At 43.4% G+C, this 25427-nt stretch overlaps 1 protein-coding gene across 1 annotated transcript in view; it reads right to left on the bottom strand.

Moving 5' to 3' along the window:
• Positions 1-25427, bottom strand: part of SHC3 (SHC adaptor protein 3) — a 239070-nt gene that overhangs the window by 16453 nt on the left and 197190 nt on the right. Inside the window, exons 10-11 of the mRNA XM_030193617.1 lie at positions 15164-15355; positions 13618-13913 (exon numbers count right to left, since the gene is read on the bottom strand). Coding sequence (XP_030049477.1) covers positions 13618-13913; positions 15164-15355 — 488 coding nt within the window. The remainder of the gene's footprint in view (positions 1-13617; positions 13914-15163; positions 15356-25427) is intronic.

Raw genomic sequence — 25427 nt, 5'->3', positions numbered from 1 at the left:
ACCAAATGCAAGCCCTTTGGTCGTGGGAGGAGCCAGCATTTGTAGTGCACTGGTCCCCCTGACATGCCAGGACACCAACCGGGCACCCTAGGGGGCACTGCAGTGGACTTCATAAATTGCTCCCAGGTACATAGCTCCCTTACCTTGTGTGCTGAGCCCCCAAATCCCCCACAAAACCCACTACCCACAACTGTACACCACTACCATAGCCCTTACAGGTGAAGGGGGACACCTAGATGTGGGTACAGTGGGTTTGTGGTGGGTTTTGGAGGGCTCACATTTACCACCAGTGTAACAGGTGTGGGGGGGGGGGGGTGGGCCTGGGTCCGCCTGCCTGAAGGGCACTGCACTCACTAAAACTGCTCCAGGGACCTGCATACTGCTGTGATGGACCTGAGTAAGACATTTGAGGCTGGCATAGAGGCTGGCAAAAAATATTTTTAAAGATTTTTTAAGGGTGGGAGGGGGTTAGTGATCACTGGGGGAGTAAGGGGAGGTCATCCCCGATTCTCTCCGGTGGCCATCTGGTCAGTTCGGGCACCATTTTGTGCCTTGGTCGTAAATAAAACAGGACCAGGTAAAATCGTCCAAGTGCTCGTCAGGGGTGCCCTTTTTTTCCCATTATGGGTTGAGGACGTCCATGTGTTAGGCACGCCCAAGTACCGCCTTCGCTATGCCTCCGACACGCCCCCTGGAACTTTGGTCATTCCCGCGATGGAAACCAGTTGGGGACGCCCAAAATCGGCTTTCGATTATACCGATTTGGGCGACCCTATGAGAAGGATGCCCATCTTCCGATTTGTGTCAAAAGATGGGCGTCCTTCTCTTTCGAAAATGAGCCTGTTAGCGATTTATGTGCATAAATTCTAGTTATTGCCAATTGGAGCTGATAATTGCTTGTTACGTGCTGTTATCAACACTGATTGGCTTGTTAAGCTAATTAAGTTACACGTGTTATGGAATATGCTTGGATTTCTGCACAGAAATCTAGGAGTGCTATATAGAATCCCAGGGAAAATTTCACTAACTTCTAAATTTAGGAGTGTAAAAGTAGTAAGGAATGGTAGTATCAGCTGCATGGAAAATAATGAGGCTAGTGCAGCAGAAGGACAGAATGAGTGAGAGAGTGAGGCTTTTGTTGAATATCAGTCTCTCTGTCTTCAATTGCCCTCTTGTGGCATACTCAGATTTTGCAGATTTGTCACAGCCTTCACTGTGAAAAACAAAACTGGAATTTCTAAAATTTGGCAAGCGTACATCTTATCTGTACATTTAGCACCACATCTAGCCAGAAGAAATCATATGAATGAGGGCAAAGATTCTTTTAGAAAACACTAACCTAAAGGTTTAATTATCCGGCCATGACACCCAGTAACATGTTAAGTACTTGCAGTGGGGCTATTTACTAACAAAAGGGAACCTTTGGTTTTGAAAGAGTGATTATAACATGGCTGAGCCTTTCTCTGTTCTGGAACCCACTACCATTTTTTTTCTGGGTTGGGATTTAATGCCCCTTCAATATTATGGAAGTAAACAACAGAGGCCTGGTAAAATGGAATTCCAGAGGACAAAGAATAGTATTACTACTTCTTATCATTTCTGTAGTGCTTACTAGACGTACACAGCACTGTATACATTATATGCAGGTACTTTCTTGGTCCCTAGTGGGCTCACAATCTAAGGTATTTTTTGTACCTGGGGCAGTAGAGGTCTTTAACAAAGGCATGGTAGGATTTTTAGCATGCACTAATGATTAGCGCACGCTAAACGCTAGAGACGCCCATAGGAATATATGGGTATCTTTAGCATTTAATGAACACGTACTTTTAGTGTGCACTAAAAACGCTAGCATGCCTTTGTAAAAGGACCACTAAGTGACTTGCCCAGGGTCACAAGGAGCTGCAGTGGTAATTGAACCCAGTTCCCCAGGATCTCAGCTCACTGCACTAACCATTAGGCTACTGCTCCACTAAACAGGGCCCTTGGAAGATGTAATTCTTTATTAAAAACTCTAGCCATGTTTCAACCTCAAGCTGTGTCAGGGGTACAAAAATACTGCAAATCCCAGTGTCAAACACAATGTTACTAAAGCGAGAGCGATTCAAGGTGGTGGCATGTTAAGACGCGCTGAGAGACGCTCCTGGAAGCCCGCTTGGAGAAAGAATTTTCTTCTTCAAAATGCCCCATACTAAACACAAGGGGACGACGAGACTAGTTCCCCCACCTACCTCGACTTCCTCCCCGATCCAAACAGGCCTCGAGTGCTTCTTAGTGCCACTTTCCCAGGCTGCAAGAGATAAGGATCCCATTACGGGGACCTCAGGGGAAGTGGAGGCCCTGCTGGGAGAGGAAATATCTCTCTCTCTACCTCCAATACTGAAACCTCCGCACCCGGTGTCGATCTCAATTGGTGAACTTTGCCCTACCAGAAGTGTTTCGGGTAAGGATCCCAGTGAGGGTTTGGAATCGCCGCGAAAGACGCTGAGGACTGAGGCAGGAGCCTCAAAGAAAATGCATGAGGAGATAAGCCTAGAAATGATCTGGAGAAAGCTGAATAAAATGGATACAACTCTGCAGCAAACATCAGGTGAAGTCTCTATTTTTAATAATAAATTTAAAGAGTTAAGTTCAAAAGTGGACCTAATAAAAGATGAACTTGCTGAAAAAGTCCAAAATATTCAGAAGAATGTAGATTCTCTACAAGAATTTAAACAAATTGTGGTGAAGGATAGTATAGATATTCGAAGAAAAGTTGAACAGATTGAAAACTTCAACAGAAGATTAAATTTACGCTTGCTGAACTTCCCTAAAATTTTAGGGATAAACCCGCATGATATATTTAAAAGATACTTAAATGAAGTGTTAAAAATGCCTCTTCAAGCAATTCCACCTATAAATAAAATATATTATGTTACAAACGCATTAAAAGGAGATGCGGGGGAAAAACAAAAACATGGGAACAACTTTAATGATATCTCAGCTTTACTGGAACAATCCTTGGATGAAACAACGGAAAGATCTACTTTGCTTGTATCTTTAATATTTGAACAAGATTTAAATAATATAATAAAACTCTACTTTAAAAATTTAAAGACTTGCTTTGGTGGTATTAAGGTACAGATTTTTCCTGGCGTAATGAAATCAACCCAACAAAGAAGGAAAGCTTTTTTGGCACTGAAATCAAGGACAATAGATATAGGAGGGACTTTTTTTTTAGCTTATCCCTGTAAGTGTAATGTTAAGTTGGGTGAGGTAAAATATACATTTTATTCACCTGACCAGTTAAAATCATTTCTGGACTTGAAACAGCTGAAGTAAAGTTAAGATAAAGGCCGGAATAATACTCCACTTTGTTTCTTCTTACCTTAGACTTAATATGATGCTTTCCTAAACTCTTATCACTCTCTCTCCAAAAAAATAATTTTGTTGTTGTTTGAAACATGTTATAAAAATGTTGGTTATATGAGATTATAGTTCTTTTTTTCTGTTTAAGATATATCATGGCTGTATTTCTAATAGCAAGTGTATTCTTGTTAAAATATTTTAAAACTAATAAACAAATAAATAAATAAAAAACAATGTTACTAAAGCAACAGAATAAAACAGCAGTATAAAAATACTCCTAGTATCTCCCACACAGTATCACAGACTCATTCAAGGTATGATGCTGTGTGAGAGATACTATGAATGTTTTGATACTGCTGTTTCATTCTAATCTTTTGTTTTATAACATAGGATTCTTTTAGAAAGGGTTCCAGGGGTGATCCGGGAAATTACAGACTGGTAAGCCTGACTTTAGTGCCAGGCAAAATAGTGGAAACTATTAAAAAGAATAAAATTTCGGAACACATAGACAAATATGGTTTAATGGAACAGAGTCAGCATGGGTTCAGCCAAGGGAAGTCTTGCCTCACCAATTTGTTTCATTTCTTTGAAGGCATGAATAAACAAGTGGATAAAGGTGTACCGGTTGATGTAGTATAGATTTCAGAAAGCTTTGGACAAATTTGTAGGTGACACAAAACTATTCAAGGTTGTCAAAACACGTGCGAACTAGGAAACTGGAAGACTGGGCATCCAAACGGCACATGAAATTTAATGTGGACAAATGCAAGGTGATGCACATTGGAAAGAATAATCCGAACCATAGTTACCTGATGCTAGGGTCCACCTTGGGGGTCAGCACTCAAGAAAAAGATCTGGGTGTCGTTTTAGATAATATGATGAAATCTTCTGCTCAATGTGTGGTAGTGGAGGCCAAAAAAGCAAACAGGATGCTAGGAATCATAAGGAAAGGGATGGCGAATAAGACCGAAAATACTATAATGCCTTTGTATCGCTCCATGGTGCGCCACACCTTGAGTATTGTGTTCAGTTCTGGTCGCCATATCTCAAAAAAGATATAGCAGAATTAGAAAAGGTTCAATGAAGAGCGACCAAAATGATAAAAGGGATGGAACTCCTCATATGAGGAAAAGCTAAAGAAGTTAGGGCTCTTCAGCTTGGAAAAGAGAAGGATGAGGGGAGATACTGAGGTCTACAAAATCCTGAGTAGCGTAGAACAAGTAGAAGTAAATCGATTTTTTACTCTTTCCAAAAGTACAAAGACTAGGGGACACTCAAGGAAGTTACATGAAAATACTTTTAAAACAAATAGGAAGAAATATTTTTTCACTAAACAAATAGTTAAGCTCTGGAACTCTTTGCCGGAATTGTTAGCGTATCTAGGTTTAAAAAAAGGTTTGGACAAAGTCCTGAAAGACAAATCCATAGTCTACTATTGAGACAGACATGGGAAGCAACTGCTTGCCCTGGGATTTGTAGTATAGAGTGTTGCCACAAGGTTTCTGCCAGGTACTTGTGACCTGGCTTGGCCACTGTTTGGAAAACAGGATACTTGGCTAGATGGACCACTGGTCTGACCCAGTATGGCTACTTATGTTCTTATGAGTCTTTTATAAAATATACTGTAAATTGTGAATTTGTATATCCATTTTGCACCCTAGATAACCTATATATAACTGGGAGGGGCAGAGGGTCAATATTCAGCAATAGGGTAGACACCCCAACTGGGGTGGATAACACGAGGAGGGATCTAGTAAAACATAAATGGTCTACAATTTGGCAGCTAAGATTTAATGCTAAAAAAGGCAGGATCAAGCATTTTGACTAAAAAATCCCACGGCAGTAGTATAGTATACTAGTGGTTTCCAAACCTGATCCTGGAGGCACCCCATCCAGTCAGGTTTTCAGGATATCCACAGTAAACAGTAGAGGCAGTGATGCAAATCTCTCTCATGAATATTTATTGTAGATATCCTAAAAAACTGACTAGCAGGGGTGCCTCCAGACCAGATTTGGGAACCACTGCAGTATACTGTGTATAAAATGGAAAGGGGAATGGGACTTGATATATTGCCTTTCTGTGATATTTTGCAACTACATTCAAAGTGGTTTACATATATACAGGTACTTATTTTGTACGTGGGGCAATGGAGGGTTAAGTGACTTGCCCACAGTCACAAGGAGCTGCAGTGGGAATTGAACCCAGTTCCCCAGGATGAAGGTTTGCTGCATTAACCACTAGGCTACTCCTCCAATCATCCCCAAAACCCAAGAGTGGGGCTTGGGAATGATTGTATCTGATGATCTTAAAGTGGCCAAACAGGTAGAAAAAGTGACAGCAAAACCAGAAGGATGACTGGGTGCATAAGAGAGGGGAATAGCCCGCAGGAAAATGGAAGTGGTAATGCTTCTGTATAAGTCTCTGGGGAGCCCTTTTACTAAAATGCACTAAAATTATAATTGCCATGACTTAAAGAGGGATTTTACCCTCTGGTAACTGCAAATTTTATGAGGCACTGTTTGGGGGCATTCTCACTATTTTTACTGCAAGTCATGCGTAAATGTTCCCATTAAAGTGCAGTACCTGCTGAAAGTTAATGCGGGACCACCTAACAATTCCTATTTAGGCGGTGGTATGTGGTCCAGCGTTAACTCTATGTTAGCCAGTTAGCAGCCCTTAAATGTAGCACACTAGTTGGTGAACACTTCCATGCCCTCTCAGAAAAATTCTAAAGAAATGGTTAATGCTCAGTTTAATGCACAGAAACAGGCAAACTACCGCCAACCCCCTTAACGTGATCATGTGGAGGGGCATAATCGAACGGCAGTCCCGAACCGTATTATCGAAAAAGATGGCCGGCCATCTTTCGTTTCGATAATACGGTTCGGGCCGGTCAAATGTCAGAGATGGCCGGGTTTGAGATGGCCGGCATCGGTTTTCGCCGATAATGGAAACTGATACCGGCCATCTCAAACCCAGCCAAATGCAAGCCCTTTTGTCGTGGGAGGAGCCAGCATTTGTAGTGCACTGGTCCCCCTGACATGCCAGGACACCAACCGGGCACCCTAGGGGGCACTGCAGTGGACTTCAAAAATAGCTCTCAGGTGCATACCTCCCTTACTTTTTGTGCTGAGCCCCCCAAAACCCACTACCCACAACTCTACACCACTACCATAGCCCTTATGGGTGAAGGGGGGGGCACCTATATGTGGCTACAGTGGGTTTTGGGGTGGGGGGTTTGGAGGGCTCCCATTTACCACCACAAGTGTAACAGGTAGGGGGGGATGGGCCTGGGTCCACCTGCCTGAAGTGCACTGCACCCACAAAAAATGCATACTGCTGTCAGGGAGCTGGGTATGACATTTCAGGCTCGCATAGAGGCTGGCAAAAAAATATTTTTCATTTTTTTTGGGTGGGAGGGGGTTGGTGACCACTGGGGGAGTAAGGGGAAGTCATCCCCAATTCCCTCCGGTGGTCATTTGGTCAGCATGGATCTCTAAGGGAGAGGAATGGATAGTCAAAAATAGTAATTTGAAAAGATGGGCAGATTGGATAGGCCATATTGAGGGGCATAATCGAACGGAAACGCCTATCTCTATGGGTGTTTATCTCCGAGAACGGGTCCATGAAGGGGTGGGTCGAACCGAATTTTCAAAAAAATGGACGTTTTTGAGCTGGGCGTTTGGTTTTTTTAGCGATAATGGAAACTAAAAACGCCCAGCTCAAAAACGTCCTAATCCGAGCCATTTGGTCGTGGGAGTGGCCAGGATTCATAGTACACTGGCCCCCCTGATATGCCAGGACACCAACTGGGCACCCTAGGTCAGTGCGGTGGACTTCAGAAAAAGCTTCCATATGCATAGCTCCCTTACCACGGGTGCTGAGCTCCCAACCTCCCCTCCCCCAAAACCCACTACCCACAAATGTACAACACTACCATAGCTCTTAGGGGTGAAGGGGGCACCTACATGTGGGTATATTGGGTTTTGGAGGCCTCCCATTTACCAGCACAAGTGTTACAGGTGGGGGGGGGGATGGGCCTGGGGCCACCTGACTGAAGTGCACTGCGGTACTCACTAAAAGTGCTCCAGGGATGGGGGGCCTCTAGGACCTCTAGGCCTCTATAACCGCCTTTACTCACAGTTAACTGCAGATCAGAGGTTGTGCCCCACTGGCAACGAGTCTCCCTGGTACTGAGATTAGCAGTAGGTCAGAGCTGGCAGAATGCTGTACAATGCCCTCTTTCAGCCACATTCAAGGGAAGAACTAAGTTGTCTAACGTGGCTAACACAGGAAAGGGAACTAAAACTGGATTACAAAAATGGCCACTTCCGCATGGACTACAACAGGAAACACAACAGGGCACACTCTGACCCAGTAGGCAGGGGGAAAAGCACCATGGGAGAAGAGCCTACCAACTACCAACATCGTGAGACTGTAACACAAGCTAATGAAATCACGGAGCCCAATACCCTACACCTACCACAATGCAATGCTGATGTGACCCTGTACTGCACCCGAGAGCCACATCTGACCCAGGGAAAGGCTGTGACAGGATCGAACACATTCTGTTGTCATGGAGGTGGGTATGGCATTTGACGCTGGCATAGAGGCAGGAAAAAAAGTTTTTAAAGTGGGGTGTTTTTTTGGTGGGAGGGGGTTAGTGACCACTGGGGGAGTCCAGGGAGGTCATCCCCGATTCCCTCCAGTGGTCATCTGGGCAGTTGGAGCACTTTTTTGGGACTTGTTCATGAAAAAAAGGGTCCAAAAAAAGTGACCCAAAATCGCGGTAAAAACGCCTTTTTTTTCGATTATCAGCTAAAGACGCCCATCTCTCCTCAGCTGATAACCACGCCCCAGTTCCACCTCCACCACGCCTCTGACACGCCCCCGTCAACTTTATTTGTTTCCGCGACAGAGTGCAGTTGGAAACGCCCAAAATCAGCTTTCGATTATACCGATTTGGGCGCCTTTGCGAGACAAACGTCTATCTCCCGATTTAGGTCGCACTATAGGCGTTTTTCTCTTTCGAAAATAAGCTGGATTGTCTTTATCTGCCATCCTTTCCCATGTTTCTAGGTTTCATGTTTATATGTGGAAAATCCTGTATAAAATTACCTCTCATGTGCACAAACCGAGCCACAGAGAGGGTGGGAATTTTTGAAAAAGCTTGTGGAAATGCTCTAATATGTGGCCAAATAAGTTTTAAGCTGATTGTTACGGTTGTCCTTAATCTTGCTGCGTCTTGAGTATGTGGAATCAACATTTCAGCCATCATGCTGTGGCGTGGCAAGACCCAGACAACCACAACAGTTATGATGCCAACTGCAGAAGCCTAACAGAACAAGTTTTAAGCTTTTAATAAGAGTTGAAACACTATTTCATTGTTAAGAAGTAAAATTAGATACCTCTCAGCTGATCATAGTAACATAGTAAATGACGGCAGATAAAGACCTGTACGGTCCATCCAGTCTGCCCGACAAGATACACTCATTTTACATAGTATGTGATACTTTATATGTATACCCAAGTTTGATTTGTCCTTGCCTTTCTCAGGGCACAGACCGTAGAAGTCTGCCCAGTACTGTTCTTGTACTAAGTTCTGAAGCTAACATCAAAGCCCCTTAACATTCACACTCCAGCCCATCCCTATCTATTCAGTCACGATCAGGGCGTAGACCGTAGAAGTCTGCCCAGCTCCCATTTTGTTTCCAATTACCTGCGTCGCCACCCAACAATGTAATAATTGTTTTGAAAGTTATAATCATATAATTCCCAAAATAATTTTTATGTTAATTAAGAAATGGCTCAAACTGCTCAGTGAAACGCAGCTTCAAAAACCTGCAAAAACTAATTTCAAATTACTTTAATCACACCATATAACCGGCTAGCCGCGAATATTCAGCACTTTGCCGGCTAAGTTTGGCCAATTCTGTTTGGTAAACATTTCTGGCTAAGCATATTCTATAAGCAGCACCTACTTTTAGGCGCAGTATACAGAATATGCTTAGTTGATAGCCCAACGCCTAAAACTATGTGCCTCCATTTACACCAATGAAAACATGGCGTAAACCCTGCACATATTCTATAACTATGTATGCAAATTTTGGAATGCCCATGGAACACCCATTTCCCTGACCATGACCATGCGCCTTTTGAAGTGTGTCCATTAGAATTTAGGTGCAGTTCATTACAGAATACGCTTAGTGAGTTGTGCGCCTAAATTCTAATTACAGCCAATTAGTGCTCCTTATTGCTTGTTAGGTGCTGTTAACAACGCTGATTAGCTTGTTAAGCCAATTAACTTACGCACGTTGTTATGGAACACGCTTAGATTTCAGTAAAGAACGCTAGGTACGCTATATAGAATCTGGCAGTTAGTGCTCCCGTGTTAACCCTGCATTATCCAGTTAGCATGTGCTGTTCCTAACGTGTTAGCTGAATAATGTAGGAATGTCCACTCTCTGCCCATGACACGTTCCCCCTAAAAATATTTTTTAAAAATACGTAACGCAAGTGCACAAACAGGCACAAAGCTCCTACCTGAAGTAATAGAGAATTAAGGGGCCCTTTTATTAAAGAGTAGCATGCATTAATGGAATTAGTGTGCGCTAACCCCTGGATTCCATGTATGTTGTCCAAAATGAGCTCTGAACCATCCAAAATTATGGTACTAACAATCAACTACTATTAACTGGCACTCATTAAAATTTGCATGCGCATCTGGATGTGTGCTATTCTGTAAGACAAGTCGCCTAACTTCCATGGCGCATATCACAATGGCATATTGGGGCTGTACTGAAAAGCAGCACACTCAATTACAGAATACTGCCTAACCGTACCTAACTTGAGCACTGGCATTTCCACCAGGTTTCAGCAGGCCTAAATCCAGCAGCCAAAAGTTAGGCCCAGGATCCACACTAAATGCTATTCTATATAAGTGTAATTAGTGAGACCGTAAATTAATTGTGTGGGGACTCAAATACACAATAATTCAAATAATGTCCCAAACACTCCTCAGTAAAACACTCATTGATGAAAAGTTAATGAAAAATGTCTTTATCCACATTCAGCGTTAATCATATTTCAGACCTGCATTGCAAAACCAATTTACATTTATATGAATTTACTAAAGGGGATCATCAGAGTGTCCTGCAACACACATCATGTGGGAACTACGCCTCTTTGTGATAATGGTGTGGCGCAAATCATCATAGATCCACTGATCGTATTCTATCGTTATTTTTTTACAAGTTTTACAAATATTTTGGACAACAAATGTTTGAATCTTAGTTATATCTTTGCTATTCATGCTATAGAGTATATAGTATGTCACCAGGCCCTTCAAGGTAGGTCTGGGGAGGGCTGCAATATGCTGTGGCAGTGGCAGGCAACCGGGCAGAGCCTCTGAGCCCCCTAGAGCCTCTGGGCCCTCGGGCACTGCCCGGATATCCAAATGATCAGTCCACCCTAGCTCTGCAGACCCTCTTCAGTTATTTCCAATAAACTCTGCGGCATTTATAGCTTAATACCATGCTATAAAATGGCCAGTTACTTCTCCTCCTTACAGACTTCTTGCTCATTTTATTATAAATCTATTTTTTTCACATTTGGTCGCATCATCTTAAAGCCACTCTACAAAGTTATCGAGTAGATTATATTATGTGTATTTATACATGGACCCAGTCTACACCAATGGAGGCATTTACTAACAGACCCTGAGTCAAACAATGCACATTGACATTTCAATGTGCTTTAACTGTTAGTAATGATCTCTTAAGACCATTTGACATATGTTTAAATCACATGCATACACTAGTGGGTTACCATGCACCATAATTGCCAATCTAAAGAGATGCTAGCGTGTGCATGATCAAATTAACGTGCATAAATGTAATGAAGGGGTGTCAACAGCGGATGAAGCTTAGGTGGATGATAGCACAGTGTGCTCCATTTAGCTTAAGTTTGCTGAGGCCTAAATTTTATTACCTGCCTTAGGCTACATGTCTGGCCTAAGGCAGGTACCTGAGATATTCCACGTAAGTACTATTTTATAAATACCTGTCTATCTTGCATAGCACATATTTGCAAGGGGGGAGGGGAGCTCACACATGGGTGGAGCCCAGACAGGAGAGAAGCAGGATTCACATGCATATAATTTACAGTATTCCAGAAGCTACAAATGACAGAGCCACATTTAATCACTTGCAGGCTTTTGCGGTCTGTGACCAGCCTAAGTACAGATGCCTAGCAGGGCCGGTCTTAGGCAGAGGCGACCAAGGTGGCCACATAGGGCCCCACGCTTAGGGGGGCCCTGCGCAGCGCGCCTCAACTCTGCCTTACTCTGACTGACCCCTGCTCGGATGACCGTATCATGATCCCACTCGGTCGCCGCTCCACTCCCACCACGTTGCGGCACGGTGCCCACCCCCCGCTGAGCCCGCCGTCAGCAGCCTCCCCGGACCCCGACAGTTGCACCGACGGCCCCGACAGACAGTTGCAGCGCCAGCGAGATGGCCCTGGCTCCCGACAGAGAGTTGCAGCGACGGCTCACCCCAGCATTTCACTTCCCGCTCAATGTCCTTCCTTCTGATGAGGTATTTCCTGTTTGGCGGGCCGGAGTCACTGAGCGGGAAAGCTGCCTGGAGCCTGGTCGGAGGTGAACCGGTGTGCGAGTGAGTGTGACTTAAAAATAACTAAAGACAGTCAAGTGGAGCTCGACCTGGAGCAAGTTTGTGCCACTGCCATTCAAAGGCAAGCCAGGTATGATGATAGCTTTTCTTATAAGGAAGAAGGAAGTGTCAAACCCCTTTTGTGCCATTTTAAAGGTAAATACTATTGCAGTAGTCTATTAATCTCCCATCAGTGATTAAGTCAAAATTCAGTGTTTTATGAAGGGCAGTGACAGGAAAAGATCAAGAGGTTTGCTAAAGTGGTGTGTGTATGTGAGGGGTGGGGACAGGGGCAAGTGGAGAGGGCTAGTAGTGTCAGACTTTACTGTTAATTTGCCCAAAGTTATTGAAAACCTAAAGAATCCCAAGTGGGCAGACTAAAAATTGTCTATCTAAAGGTACTTATCTTGCTAAGCTGGGCAGATTATGTGTATTTAGGAGAATTTGAGTTTCCAAAGCAAATAGCATTTTAGCCTCAAGAAAGAGGGGCATTTCTCTAAGCATGTTCAGCTTAGGAGAGGAAAAGAGCACATATAAAATGCATTTCCAAGGAACCTTTTTAAATTAAAAAATAGGGGAATTTGAAAGTACTGGATCTTTTCTTAGTATTTTTCCTTTATTCTCCTTTGTTATGAGAATTGGAACTACTAATTGTAGTGAACTTGAACTGAATTTCTTGGGGGTGGGGGTTCATGATAGCATTGGGCTTATTATTTCAATCAGTTTTTTGTACAAGTTGTACAAGTTTAGCTTTATTTGTCTTTATTTGAAATTGCATAAATAAAAAATTTTATAAAAATGGAATAATCTTATCAATGGGGTGGAGCTAGGGTGGGAGGCGGGGCTAGGATGGGGCCCCAACAAATTGGTCTGCACAGGGCCCCACACTTGCTAAGACTGGCCCTGATGCCTAGATGTTAAGAGTGCCAATGCAAGATTGTGCTTACATTCTATAATAGAACCTGTAATGGAACCTGGAGTGGAGGAGTGGCCTAGTGGTTAGGGTGGTGGACTTTGCTCCTGAGGAACTGAGTTTGATTCCCACTTCAGGAACAGCTCCTTGTGACTCTGGGCAAGTCACTTAACCCTCCATTGCCCCAGGTACAAATAAGTACCTGTAAGCCACATTGAGCCTGCCATGAGTGGGAAAGCACAGGGTACAAATGTAACTAAAAATAAAAAAAATCTAATGCTTGTACAATTTGGTTCCCTCAGGGCAGCCTAGAAGGAGGTTCCCAGTTATAGAATTACCCCATACCCCTTGGTCTCTTTTGGGCGAGCCTCATTTTATTGATGTCTTCTGGCTGCTGCCTTTTCTTAACTCATGCAAGGGCAGTGACCACATACGTAACACCATTAAAGCTCTGAGAGATAAGCATATTTTCAGATTTTATTTTTTAGGTTACAACAAAAAACCCAATTTCCCCATCCAGGAATGTGTTTCACAGCAGTTTTATTGTTGCAAATAAAAATTAGCAGCCTTAATGCTAAATTATTCGGAGAGAAAGAACAAAATAAAGGCTGTGGTTATAGGACTTTTGGGTAAACTGGTTTCTATCATTTTGTATGAAAGACTATCCATTAGCACTCAACACTTACTGTTCCTTCTGGATCGACTAGAAGAAGATGTTTCGCTTGACCTTTATGCATGCCAGTTAGTACATAAGACCCAGGATTAGTGGTGCTTTTCCGGACCAGAAAATCTCCGTCCTTCTTTAGCAGATGTTCAGCTTCTTTCCTGCTCATTTCACCTTGAAACCAAGGCTCAGCCATCAACTCCTCATTCATAGTCAAGTCAGCTGCTCTGGACAAAAGAGGGCTGCCACAATCTACTGATACTGCCTTATTCAACATAGGTGGCATCGGCTGGTTCTTCAGAGCATCTTCAAATGGTCCTGGTAAGAAAAAAATGAAAAAGGCACAAAATTAATCAGTTATAACATTAGAAAAAAATGAAATAAAAAAAATGAGCCTTCAAAATGGGAAACAAAATTTGTTGGTTTCTATTTCCATGAAACTAGCAAAGTGGTTGTTGCATTACTCTATTTAGAGATCCTTTTACTAAAGTAAACTAATGGATTTAATGCTAAGAAGCCCATTTTATACCTATGGGCTTCTTAGCATTTAAGATGTTCATCATTAGCATGCACTAAATCCATTAGCACACCCTAGTAAAAGAATTCAGACACAAGGGAAAACAATTCTATAAAAGTGCGCTTACATTTGCATACAGCAGGCTTGTCCAACCTACGGCCCAGTGGCCAGAACCCGGCCCACCAAGTGCTTGGCAATTCTTGTAGTGCTTAGAAAGGGATCCCTGCTACCCCACTATGACTTGGCTCTCTGTAAGCATGAGCTACGTGGTGCCTGAAGTTTGGGTTTTTTCCTTTCATTCTTCATTTCATAGCAGCTTATTAATTTGCATGTAAATAACATTTGGGGTGTAAGAAACTGCACATGAAATTTTAATATTTACTATTTGCTTCACCCAACGCATAATTAAACTCTGGAATTCGTTGCTGGAGAACGTGGTGAAGGCGGTTAGCTTAGCAGAGTTTAAAAAGGGGTTAGGTGGTTTCCTAAAGAACAAGTCCATAAACCGCTACTAAATGGACTTGGGAAAAATCCACAATTCCAGGAATAACATGTATAGAATGTTTGTACGTTTGGGAAACTTGCCAGGTGCCCTTGGCCTGGATTGGCCGCTGTCGTGGACAGGATGCTGGGCTCGATGGACCCTTGGTCTTTTCCCAGTGTGGCATTACTTATGTACTGTACTTATGTATCTAGATAAACTGTAATTTTCTTTTTACATAAAGCACAAAACCCTGACATTTTAACATTTTGCATTTTTTCTTTTATCAACTCCTATTTGTGAAATAAATGTATAGTTTAATACGTAGGCCTCTAGGTACCTTACACAGACATTCAATCTGAAAAATCCCATTTTCTATTTGCATACCTGTATGCACATCACATTTAGATGTATAAATGTAAACCTTTGGAAGAAACATTTTGCACATTGTGAAGACCATCTTAATGATTTAAAGTATTTAAGCCGCTGTCCTAGATTTGAAAAGATATCATCAAAACTGGAAGTTAAAACCTTTTTTAACAATGTTTTTTAAATCATAGGTGCACTTACTCATATCAAATATGTCTTTTCTTGGACTGATGTCTTTGGTAGAGTCTACTGATGTACTGAATGCACTTTCCACGCTTTTCTGAAGTGCTGTCAGAGCTTGCAAATTTAAATGTTGGGTATTCACATAGGTTGGTACTTCTGTCTGGGACATCTGAGACGTCCCTTCTGGCTGACTGTATATATCCAGGGATCCTGAAAAATTCAAAAGATCCCCAATATTTGTATTATTGCTGATGCTCATTTATGAAATAAAAACAAAATTGCTACTGTACAACCTAAACGTAGTGTGAACCATTGTGTCAAACAGTGGCGTAGCCAAGGGTGGGCTTGGGTGGGCCCATGCCCACCCACTTTGGGTTCAGGCCCACCCAGTAGCAGCATACCTATGATGTGGCTGGCAGGGATCCCCAAGCCCCACCAGCCGAAAACTCCCAACAAGTGTCCTTCCTGCATACCTTGTAAGTAGCAGATCTTCGCCTACAGTGAGCAGTGACATACATACTGCTCACACCGGCCCCACAGCCTTCCCTCTGATGTATTTCTGCCTAGGCGGAAACAGGAAGTTGCATCAGAGGGAAGGGTGTGGGGTCAACATGAGCAGTGTGTATTAGTTGCTGCTCGCTGCTGGTGAAAATCTGCTATTTAAAAAGGTATACCGGAGAGGGGGGATGTTTGAGAGACCATATGGCATGCAGGCGAGAGAAGGAGAGACCAAATCACATGTGGGATGGGGCGAGGTTCTTGTGCCCACCCATCTTGGGCCCAGGCCCACCCAAAATTGGGTGTCTGGCTACGCCCCTGGTGCCAAACTGTAAATAAGTGGACAGATAAAGATGTACTGTATAGATAAATCATTCAAAACTGCAATGCACGGAGGCTGTGCATGAATAAGATTTCTCATATATAATTAACAAAAGAAATCCAGTATTCCAGAAGCATAGTTTAAGTTAGATGAATGAAAACATAGCATAGTTACAATGGATGATTAGCTCTTAGAGCATAAACTGACTGAAATATAAATGAAGACAGTTCAGTTGAAAAGTTCAACAAATATTTAGCACTTCTAAAGACACTGTTAGATATTTTATATGTTTGGGCTAAACCCATAATTTCAAAGGTTTGCGAGTAGACTACAATGCAATACTTTGACCCACAAGCTAGCACTCCAAAATTCTATAATTTTGCACACACATTTTTGTGCTTAGTGTACACAATTGTGCATGCAGTTGTGGTGGCAGTTAGGCATGTAACTTAGGGGCCCTTTTACAAAGCCATGGGAGGGTTAACGCACGGGTAACATGTGCCAAATCGGCACTACTGCCATGGTAGTGCGTGCACCAGGTGGTAATTCTGAGTTTGGTGCATGCCAAATCCCATGGTGAAAAATATTTTTCTATTTTCTACTGCGTGGGCGTTCCCAGCGGCAATCGGCAGCATAGCCACATTGGTGCGTGCTGCATGGTTACAACGTGGATAGCGTGTGAGCCCTTACTGCTTGGTCAATGGCTGTTGGTAAGGACTCAGGCCATAAATTGGCGTGCGCTAGTTTTAATTTTTGTGCACGCCTATTTCCCAGACCATTAAAAAAATGGCCTTTTTCCAAGCCATACCAAAAAGTGGCCCAGCGTGCAACAAAAAATTGTGTCCACACTACCACAGGTCACTTTTTACTATGGCTTTATAAAGGGACCCCTTAATTGTCAAATTAGGTGCAAATTGGCATTAACCACTAATTGCCAACAATTAGAGTTAATTTGTGATAATTAGTACTAATTTACAGTTATGCGCATAACTTCCCTTAGTTGGTATTCTATAACCTTTGCTCCTAAGGGATCTTTTACTAAGTCGCGGTACCATTTTTAGCTTGCTATAGAAATCAACTGGCAGGAAACGCCAAGACGCCCATAGGAATATAATGGTTGTCTTGGCACTTACTGCCAGCTGATTTTTATCATGAAAAATGCTACCATGCTTTATTAAAAGACCCCATAATTCCTTCAGTACGCAACTACTAGGGGGTGTAAACATGGGAGACGCATGGGTAGGTCAAGAGCGTGCCCAGCACTTACACATTAAGGTTATAGATTACTATCAACTGCCAATAGTTAGGCATGAACATTTATACCAACTTCTGACATGTCGTAAGCACACAACAAAATGCCAACATATGTGTGTATTGCTAATATAGAATTCACAATTAGCATCCAGCATTTTAGCACTTTAGGTGACCTTTTGAGAATTACCCCTGCAATGTACAGAGGATAAACATTTTCAGTTTGTTTGGCTTTTTTCCAATTTTCTGGCATTAGAACTTTTTAATTAAAGCAAATCAATTGTGTATGTGTTAATTCATTGGTTAATGCACATTACATTGATTTTGTGCACATTAAGGAGCCTTAGGAGTGGAGGAGTAGCCTAGTGGTTAGTGCAGTGGACTTTGATCCTGGGAAACTGAGTTCAATTCCCACTGCAGCTCCTTGTGACTCTGGGCAAGTCACTTAACCTTCCATTGCCCCTGGTACAAAATAAGTACCTGAATATATGTAAACCACTTTGAATGTAGTTGCAAAAACCTCAGAAAGGCAGTATATCATTTCCCTTTCCCCTTAAGTGAGTCTTTCCAAAGACCCAAGGCCATTTTTTGCTGTGGCTGGAAAATGGCCAATTTTCCATTTTCCAATTTAATGGCCCTATGCTAATGTCACCATTAACATATGGACATTAGCAAAAATTAACATGTGAACCCTTACCACCACCTATTGTGTAGGCAGTAAGGGCTCATGCACTATTCGGATACCACATGGCATTGCTATCATGCTGATTAGCACAGAAATGCCTTCTCTCTGCCTCCAGACACATCCTCTCAGCTAAAAAAAATAATTTGAAAAAAGCACATTGGTAGCATGCTCACATGTGTACCCTACCATGGGACACCTCAGCGTGCCCTAAGGTAGGCCATTTTTAGCTGTGGTAAGCATACATTAGTGCTTCCTGCTACTTGGTAAAAGGCCCCCTAAGATTTTTCAGGCACATTAACAAACTGAATGCACATTTCTATTGAGAACATTTGATGATACTGCAATAGACCTGATTGCAGAGGTCAGAAGGACATGAGGCTGTTGAAAGCAAAACAAGTTGCTTAAAATTTATCCTGCTTAATTTTGTCCCAGGCCACAAACACTGCACTGCAAATCCTTAGGCAGCTGAAGAGATGAGTTCCGAAACTTGTCAAGTACTTTTTTTTCAAAAATAAGTTAATACCAGAAACAGAATGCCTTTATGGACATCCACAGGATGTATGAAATTTGCACCAAAAGACATTTATTTGTAAGGAATATGATAAAGAAAATGTTTTTTCACTTTATACAAGTATGTTGGCTAGAATTCTTGAAAATAAAAACTTCCATTCATCCAGAAAACAGCTTTTGATACTTAACAGATTTTGGAACACATCTTTTCAACTGTCAACACCACAGAATACAATCCCAAAGGTGAATAAGAATATTTAGCTCATAGTCAGCCCATTTTTTGACCTACTGGGATGTCACACATCCTGTTTTATTCACTGTTCCCTAGCACAGGGGATTCTTTGGGTATGTTCTATGCCTTTTTGAATTTTGATAATATTTTTGCCCTCCCTGCCTGTACTGGAATTCATGGACTTTTTTGTAATACATTTGCTTATATTACTTTTTTCCTACTCCCTTTCAATTCTTATCAGTGATCCACGTTTTCCAATCAAATTTCCAATGAGCCCTGTTTTTTGTATGCAAATTATTTTTTTAAGTATTTGAATAACTGTTTGGCTTCATGGTTCTGTTTTAGAGTTGTTGTTAAGTGTTGACAAGTCAGTATTGACTAACAGTGACCCTGTGGATAGGTGCCCTAAACTGTGTTCAGTCTTCAGTCAAATGATTAATCATTGCTAAAAAGGAATCCTTAGTTATTGCTATTGTATCAATCTATCGGTCTGCTGGTCTTCCTCTTTTGCACTGAACGTCAGTCTTCCCAAGCATGATGTCTTTCTCTAAAGATCTTACTCTTTGCATGATGTGTTTGAAGTATGAAAGTCAAAATTTTTTGACTCTTCCAAGGAAAGCTTTGGTTTGATTTCCTCCAATACCAATTGATTTGTTCTTCTGGCAGTTCACAGTATATGCAATATTCTTCACCAGCACCATAATTTGAAGGTATCGATTTTCTTCTAGTCCTGCTTCTTCACTGTCCAACTTTTGCATCCATATGACATTATTGAAAATCCTATGGCTTCGACAAGTCAAATCTTTGTATGCAGAGATATATTTCTGCACTTGAAGATCTTGTCTAGGTCCTTCATAGCTGTTCTGCCAAGGAGTGACATAGCAAGGGGGGCGAGGGCGGTCTGCCCCCGATGTCAGCTCAAGGGGGTGCTCCCTGCCAGCTCCCACCCCCCCCCCCCGGTGCAGCACGATTACACCCCCCCCCCCCCTTGGTGCATCAACACCCCCAGACCCAGTGCCTACCCTCAGCTCCGTCCATCCAGCTCCCGCCAGTGGCGTTCCTACGGGGGCTGACACCTGGGGAGGATCGCCGATGCGCCCCGCCCCCCGGGTGCAGCGCCCCCCCTCCCCCCGGAACAGCATGACGCCCCCCTCCCCTGGCAAAAACCCCCCCGATTCCCCTGCGAAAACCACCCCCATGGGTGCACACCGCTGGGGGGGGGGGGGGGGGATGCCGTGCGCCTGCCGGCTCTTCGTTTTCATGCAGTAGTTGTGTGCATGCACTGAGAACTTAAGGCTGTCAGCTATAAGCCTGTGTGAAGTTGCCTCTGAACCTAAGAGTTCAGTTAACAGGATTTAGTGCTTGGTTAATAAAGAGAGTTTTGTTCATTTCTTCCTTGTCTGGCTGTTATTATTGAAGGCCTCCCACACCAACTCGGTTCACAGAATCACATAGATATTTCAAATCATCCAAACTGTCAGCCAGTAACATGGTATCATCAGCAAAGCAAAAACTGTTGATGAGTCTTCCACCAATTTTCACACCTTGGATTTCTTCATACAATCTTGCTTCTCTGATGATTTGTTCTACATATAGATTGAGCAGTTATGGGGAACATATGTAGCTCTGTTATACATTTTGCGTTCAGCATAAGCCGGTATTGGAATACCTAACATAAGCATTGTCACTTATGCCAACTGGTGTAATTGTGGGCAGCTAAACATGAAAATGGCACCTGTAATTTACAGTAGTCTGTAAGTTATTCACAAAAGTGGAAGACATGGCTATGCCCTGCCCATGCTCCCCCCCCCCCTTGAAGATACCTGCTATGTAAATTAAGCGGGTATTTACACAATAGCATTTAGAATATTGATGTTTACATACATATGTGAGCAGATACCACTAGAGTTCAGCCTTCCATATATGGACAAATTGTTCTTTCATGGAGGACTAGCCTCCTATCGGTAAATTCTGTGAAATTACCTCTCTCCTGTTCATCTCCACCCCCGGAAGTGATGTCAGTAGTATTTAACTTTAAACTTATTCTATATTTTCAGTACACACTGTTTACTTATCTGTGGGCTCTGTTGTTGTTTTTTAGGTATAATTGCTGGTCCCCCTCCATGCCATGAACATGGCACCTGACATGCTCAGCTGTGCCCCCGGATATGACATCAGTAGTACCTCACTTTAAATTTAAGCTATATTTGCACTGACACCACAGGCGCGTGCACAAGGAGCAGAACATGCTCCTTTGCGTGCATCCTGAGTATGCACACCAGTGCCATCGCTATGTCTATTATTGCGCTTTCTGTAGGCACAATAATCTCCATCCTTCTTTTTCCAATAATATCCATGGATATTGCTCTCTCCATTCTTGTTGCTTACTACTACTACTCATATTATTGGGTAAAAAACTATTCAAACCTTGTTGTTATTCCTCCATGTTCCTCTTCTTCATACTTATCAGTCATAGTATCCCTGAATACCCAGGTAGGGCTTATTAATGTAAGGGTTCTATGTGCAAAACATACACCGGTTAGAGATCTTATTTTACACTACAATTTGGACTTCCTGTGCTTCACAAATATATGGTTCTCAGAAGCAGAAACTGCCAACAGACTTCTCCAACTGGGTATAATTACAGTATCATTATGCTATGTGGCAAAATAGGAGAGGAGGCAGATTAGCTACACTAGTTTCTAACCATTTATTGCTCTCATTGTTCCTTGGAACTCCTTGCTCTCCTCTTGAACAATCGCTCCCCTATAGATTTAATACTTCTAAGTACCACAAGTCTGCCGCTAGCGGTTGTGGCAGGTAGTCTAAGGAGGCTGTCGTATTAGTCAGGAGCGAGTGGGCATCACTCCTACCATTTCCCACCAGACCACCAGGAATCGGGCAGGTAAGCCTGCCATGATCCATGCAGGGTCCATGATTCATGCAAGGTTGGGTGGGGGGGAGACTTGATCATCTTCCGGGGGTGGATCCTGCAGTAGAGGGAGGAAGGAGAATCAGAGGGGTGCTTTGCAATATTCTGGGGAATGGAAGGGAGGGAGAGGATGGCATCACTTTAGCCCAGGACCTGTAGGAGTATTTGCTGTGATCTCACCCACCCTGTGTGCACATGAGAGCACCTTTACAGCCAAAATGGACGCTGCAACCTTTCACCTATATGTCTGACTACCAACTGTGCAGAAGTCAGCATTTCAGCTTGTAATAGATTTACTGAAGCCTGCACCACCTCCAAGGTCACTCTGTATCGGGGGAGAATGCATGTCCCTGAGGGAGAGAGTGAGAGAGAGCTTACGAGATAAGACGGACAAAGGAAGCTTCATACAGATGCTGGGAGTACATGGAGGGATTATTTCTGATTGGCTCCCAGAAAACTGATTGATCTGAGAAGCGGGAACAGAAAGAAACTAGTTCCTGAGAGAAGAAGAAGAGAGAAGAACAGAAGAACAGAAGAGGAGAACACTTGCATTTCTGCAAGCACCTAATTTACCTGAGAGACTTACTGATAATACCTGGCAAAGCTTTTCCCCAGATTACAGCTGTCTACAGGATCTATACTGAGTCTGTATCATCTGTGGCTGATCAAGACAAGTGCATCACCTGAGCTTGTGGGACCTCGCTGAGACCTTCGGCTGAGGCATTGGAAGGAATCTGATCTGGAAACCGGGACGGTGAGATCATAGTTTACTTCCTTCAGGCTGGGTTAGATAATTAGTCTGTGCTCGGACCCATCAGATGTGTGACGTCAGGATTTATGATCTCTAGTTGCTGTTAGCCTAGCATAAGATTTGTGTGGTAATCATTAGGATCTTGGTATTGTGTTTATCTGTCATTACAGATTAGCCAATAGGATAATCATAGTTATTCTCTATATTTTTGGTATCATTTTGCATGCAATCAGGAATTGCTGATGCTATAAGCTGATAAGAGTTTTCTATATTTTTGTATATAACGCTGTATAAATAAACTAATATATTCCATTGGTCTGTCCGTTATTTTCCATGCAGCTAAGGTTGGGCAGAGGCCACGCCCCCTAGACATAAGCGAGTACATAGGTAGGAATTGGCCTCTTACAAAAACATATATATAACCACCTACAAATTGGGGGCTCGTCCGGGATGGTTGGTGCAAGAATATCAGAAGTTAAAACTTTTCTGGGGCTTTTCAGAAAGCTGGCTTAGCTCTCTGTTTCTTTTTGCACGAACTGCAGATTTACCCTAGCTGACGGCAGACTTTGTTTATACAGCTGTGTTTTATTGCTGTAATTGGTTGACAGATTTATTACTCTGAGCTCCAAAAGAGAAAGAAACGGTTTCTCTAACTCTCTGGAAGGAAAACAGGGTGTGTTTAGTCTTTAACATGGCGACCGGCACTGTTGGCACATTGCCTGAAATTCTTCTGAGTGAACAGGAGAGGGGCGTGCTTAAAATATTACTGCCACTCTCTCATAGTAAGGCGAAACCAGCTCCTCCTACAGTAGAGTCTGTACGTGCTTTATTTGGTAGCAGGTCACCGAATAGCTCAGAAGCATATGCTACGGTTTTAAATACAATTATAAAAGAGAAACAGCATTTGTCACAATGGATGCTTTGTGAACTGGGCGTGTCTCTTTTGGCAGTTAAGGACTCTTTGATGAATGAGATAAGACAGGTATCTGTACCTCTAACAGATCACATAGCAGAGTTGCAGTTAGATTTGTCCCAGACTAGGGAAACTGTCCAGGAGCGAGACAGTGAGTTAGCTGCATTACGAGTTGATTTAGACACTGCCAAATCTGCTTTAGCAGGGACCAATGTAAGCCCCGCCCCACCTGACTCCTCTGAAGAGATTTGTACGGAGTGCCAGACACTGGATGATAAGTGTAAAACTTTGCAGGGTGACCTAACTGATTGTGAAGCACTTAATTACACATTAAAGCAAGAAATTGCCCAGTACCTCGAGTCTTTTGATTCGTTGCAAGAGAAATTTTCTCGTTTGACTGATGCATTACACAACCAGATTAGGGAAACAGATAAGTTGCAGACATTAAATCGGGAGCTAAAACAGGTCTCAGAAGGTGTTCAGAGTGAGTTGCGCAGGGAGCTAGTGGCCACTCAAGAACAATCTGTGTCTGTGTTTCAAGATTGGCACGCAGCCAAGCTAGAGTTAGCGGAGGTAAAAGAAAAGCAGGAGACAGTCTCACTGCAATTACAATGTACAGTGAAGGACAGAGATTCATTGTCTAAAGCATTAGATGAGTGCACTGTAAAGATTTCCACAATGCAGCAAGAGCTTACGCACATGGCGCAGGAAGAAGTACCGTATACCTTAGAGTTCCCCGACAGTTTTGCTGTGGGTCACCCAAGCCCAGCTCCCGAAATGAACCGTTACGTGAGCCGGGAGGGACCCGAGTTAAACACACCCATTGGGGGCATGGCTCCGGCTCTTTCCCGCCCCTCTGTACAATTCAGCCCCATAGTGGCTGGTGAACGAAGCAGCAGACCCGAGACAGTGCCACACCCATTGGGGGCACGGGTCCAGGGACTGCCTGCTGAAATCATCAGCTCACTTGGTCAGGTGCCTAGCTCAGGGCCTCAGCCTTCGGCAGATCCACCCAGTTTTAGCGATACACCTGCCCCGAGGTTCTCTACACCTGGTAGTGATCAGCGGCACTTCAAGCCGGAACCCAAGAAAGGAATGTCTATGGAGAGGCAGGCATATGTTATAAAGATGCTACGCACCGTAATAGCGCCTTTTAAAGCGTCTGCCTCGGTATCCATAGAAACCCATCTTAAGGCAGTGCATGAACTCCTGCAGACCATGCACGTCTCTTCTGAGGATGACATCAGAGCCCTCCTCAAATGGACCTTTAGTACCGAGTGCCATGAAGTTCTAGATTTGATCATGTCCGATAACCCTGATTTACGGTCAGTGGAGCAAGCCTTAGCGAAGCGCTACGGTCTCTTTGCCAACTCTCTGGAAGCTAAGCGTGCAGCGTATACTATTAGTTGTAATCCGGAGGAGAGTCCGCGGGAGTGGGCCCATCGCTTGAAGCGTGCATTTTACCAAGGGGGGGTCCCGCCTGATTCTAAAGATCTTGAATTTGGTGATTTCAGGGAACTTTTTATACAGGGTCTGCCTGATCCGATAAAGATTCCCTTGGCAGGAAAAAACGCAGAACCCTATTCCAGCCTTCTAAAGCAGGCTGAAGGAATTTTTGAAATCTGCCGCGCCAAGCCAATCGCAGAGACTCCAAAACCGGCATCCAAGAGTCGCAACAGGGTGATAACACCCGCCGTTTGTGCGGTCACTTCCACGCTTTCTCTGGAAAACAAAGCGCCGAGACCAACTACGCCGCCGGGCTCTCAGGCCCTGCCGCGGGATGCAGCGCCTCCTATTGCGCAGGAGGGACAGCAACAACCTAAAAAGAAGCGGTTTAATCAGAAGAAGTGGAATGCAGAGAAGATCCGTGCTATGCAAGCTCAGCTGGACCAATTGATGGCAAGATGTTCAATCGCGGAGTCTAGCAATGTACCTAAGACACCTCCATCTCATAAAAAGGTCAAATTCCAGAAGCAGAAGGACCAGTCTTCTAGACCGCCGACCCCTCCGGGGCTTAGTGTTAAATCTGTTGAGGTGGAACAGCCATCCTCTTCGGAGGAAGAACAAGCATGACTAGACGTGGCCACAAAACCTGTTACCGCAAGCGTCCCCACTGTCCACGTGGATGCGTTGTCGTCCTTCAGTGAGGAGTCCCCCGTGAACCATGCTGCGTCGCAGTCCTCGAACC

This window comes from Microcaecilia unicolor, chromosome 2 (genome assembly GCF_901765095.1).
Source record: "Microcaecilia unicolor chromosome 2, aMicUni1.1, whole genome shotgun sequence".
In the NCBI taxonomy this organism is placed as follows: domain Eukaryota; kingdom Metazoa; phylum Chordata; class Amphibia; order Gymnophiona; family Siphonopidae; genus Microcaecilia; species Microcaecilia unicolor.
The sequence above is the reverse complement of the archived record's forward strand: the minus strand, read 5'-3'. Positions and strand labels throughout refer to the sequence as shown.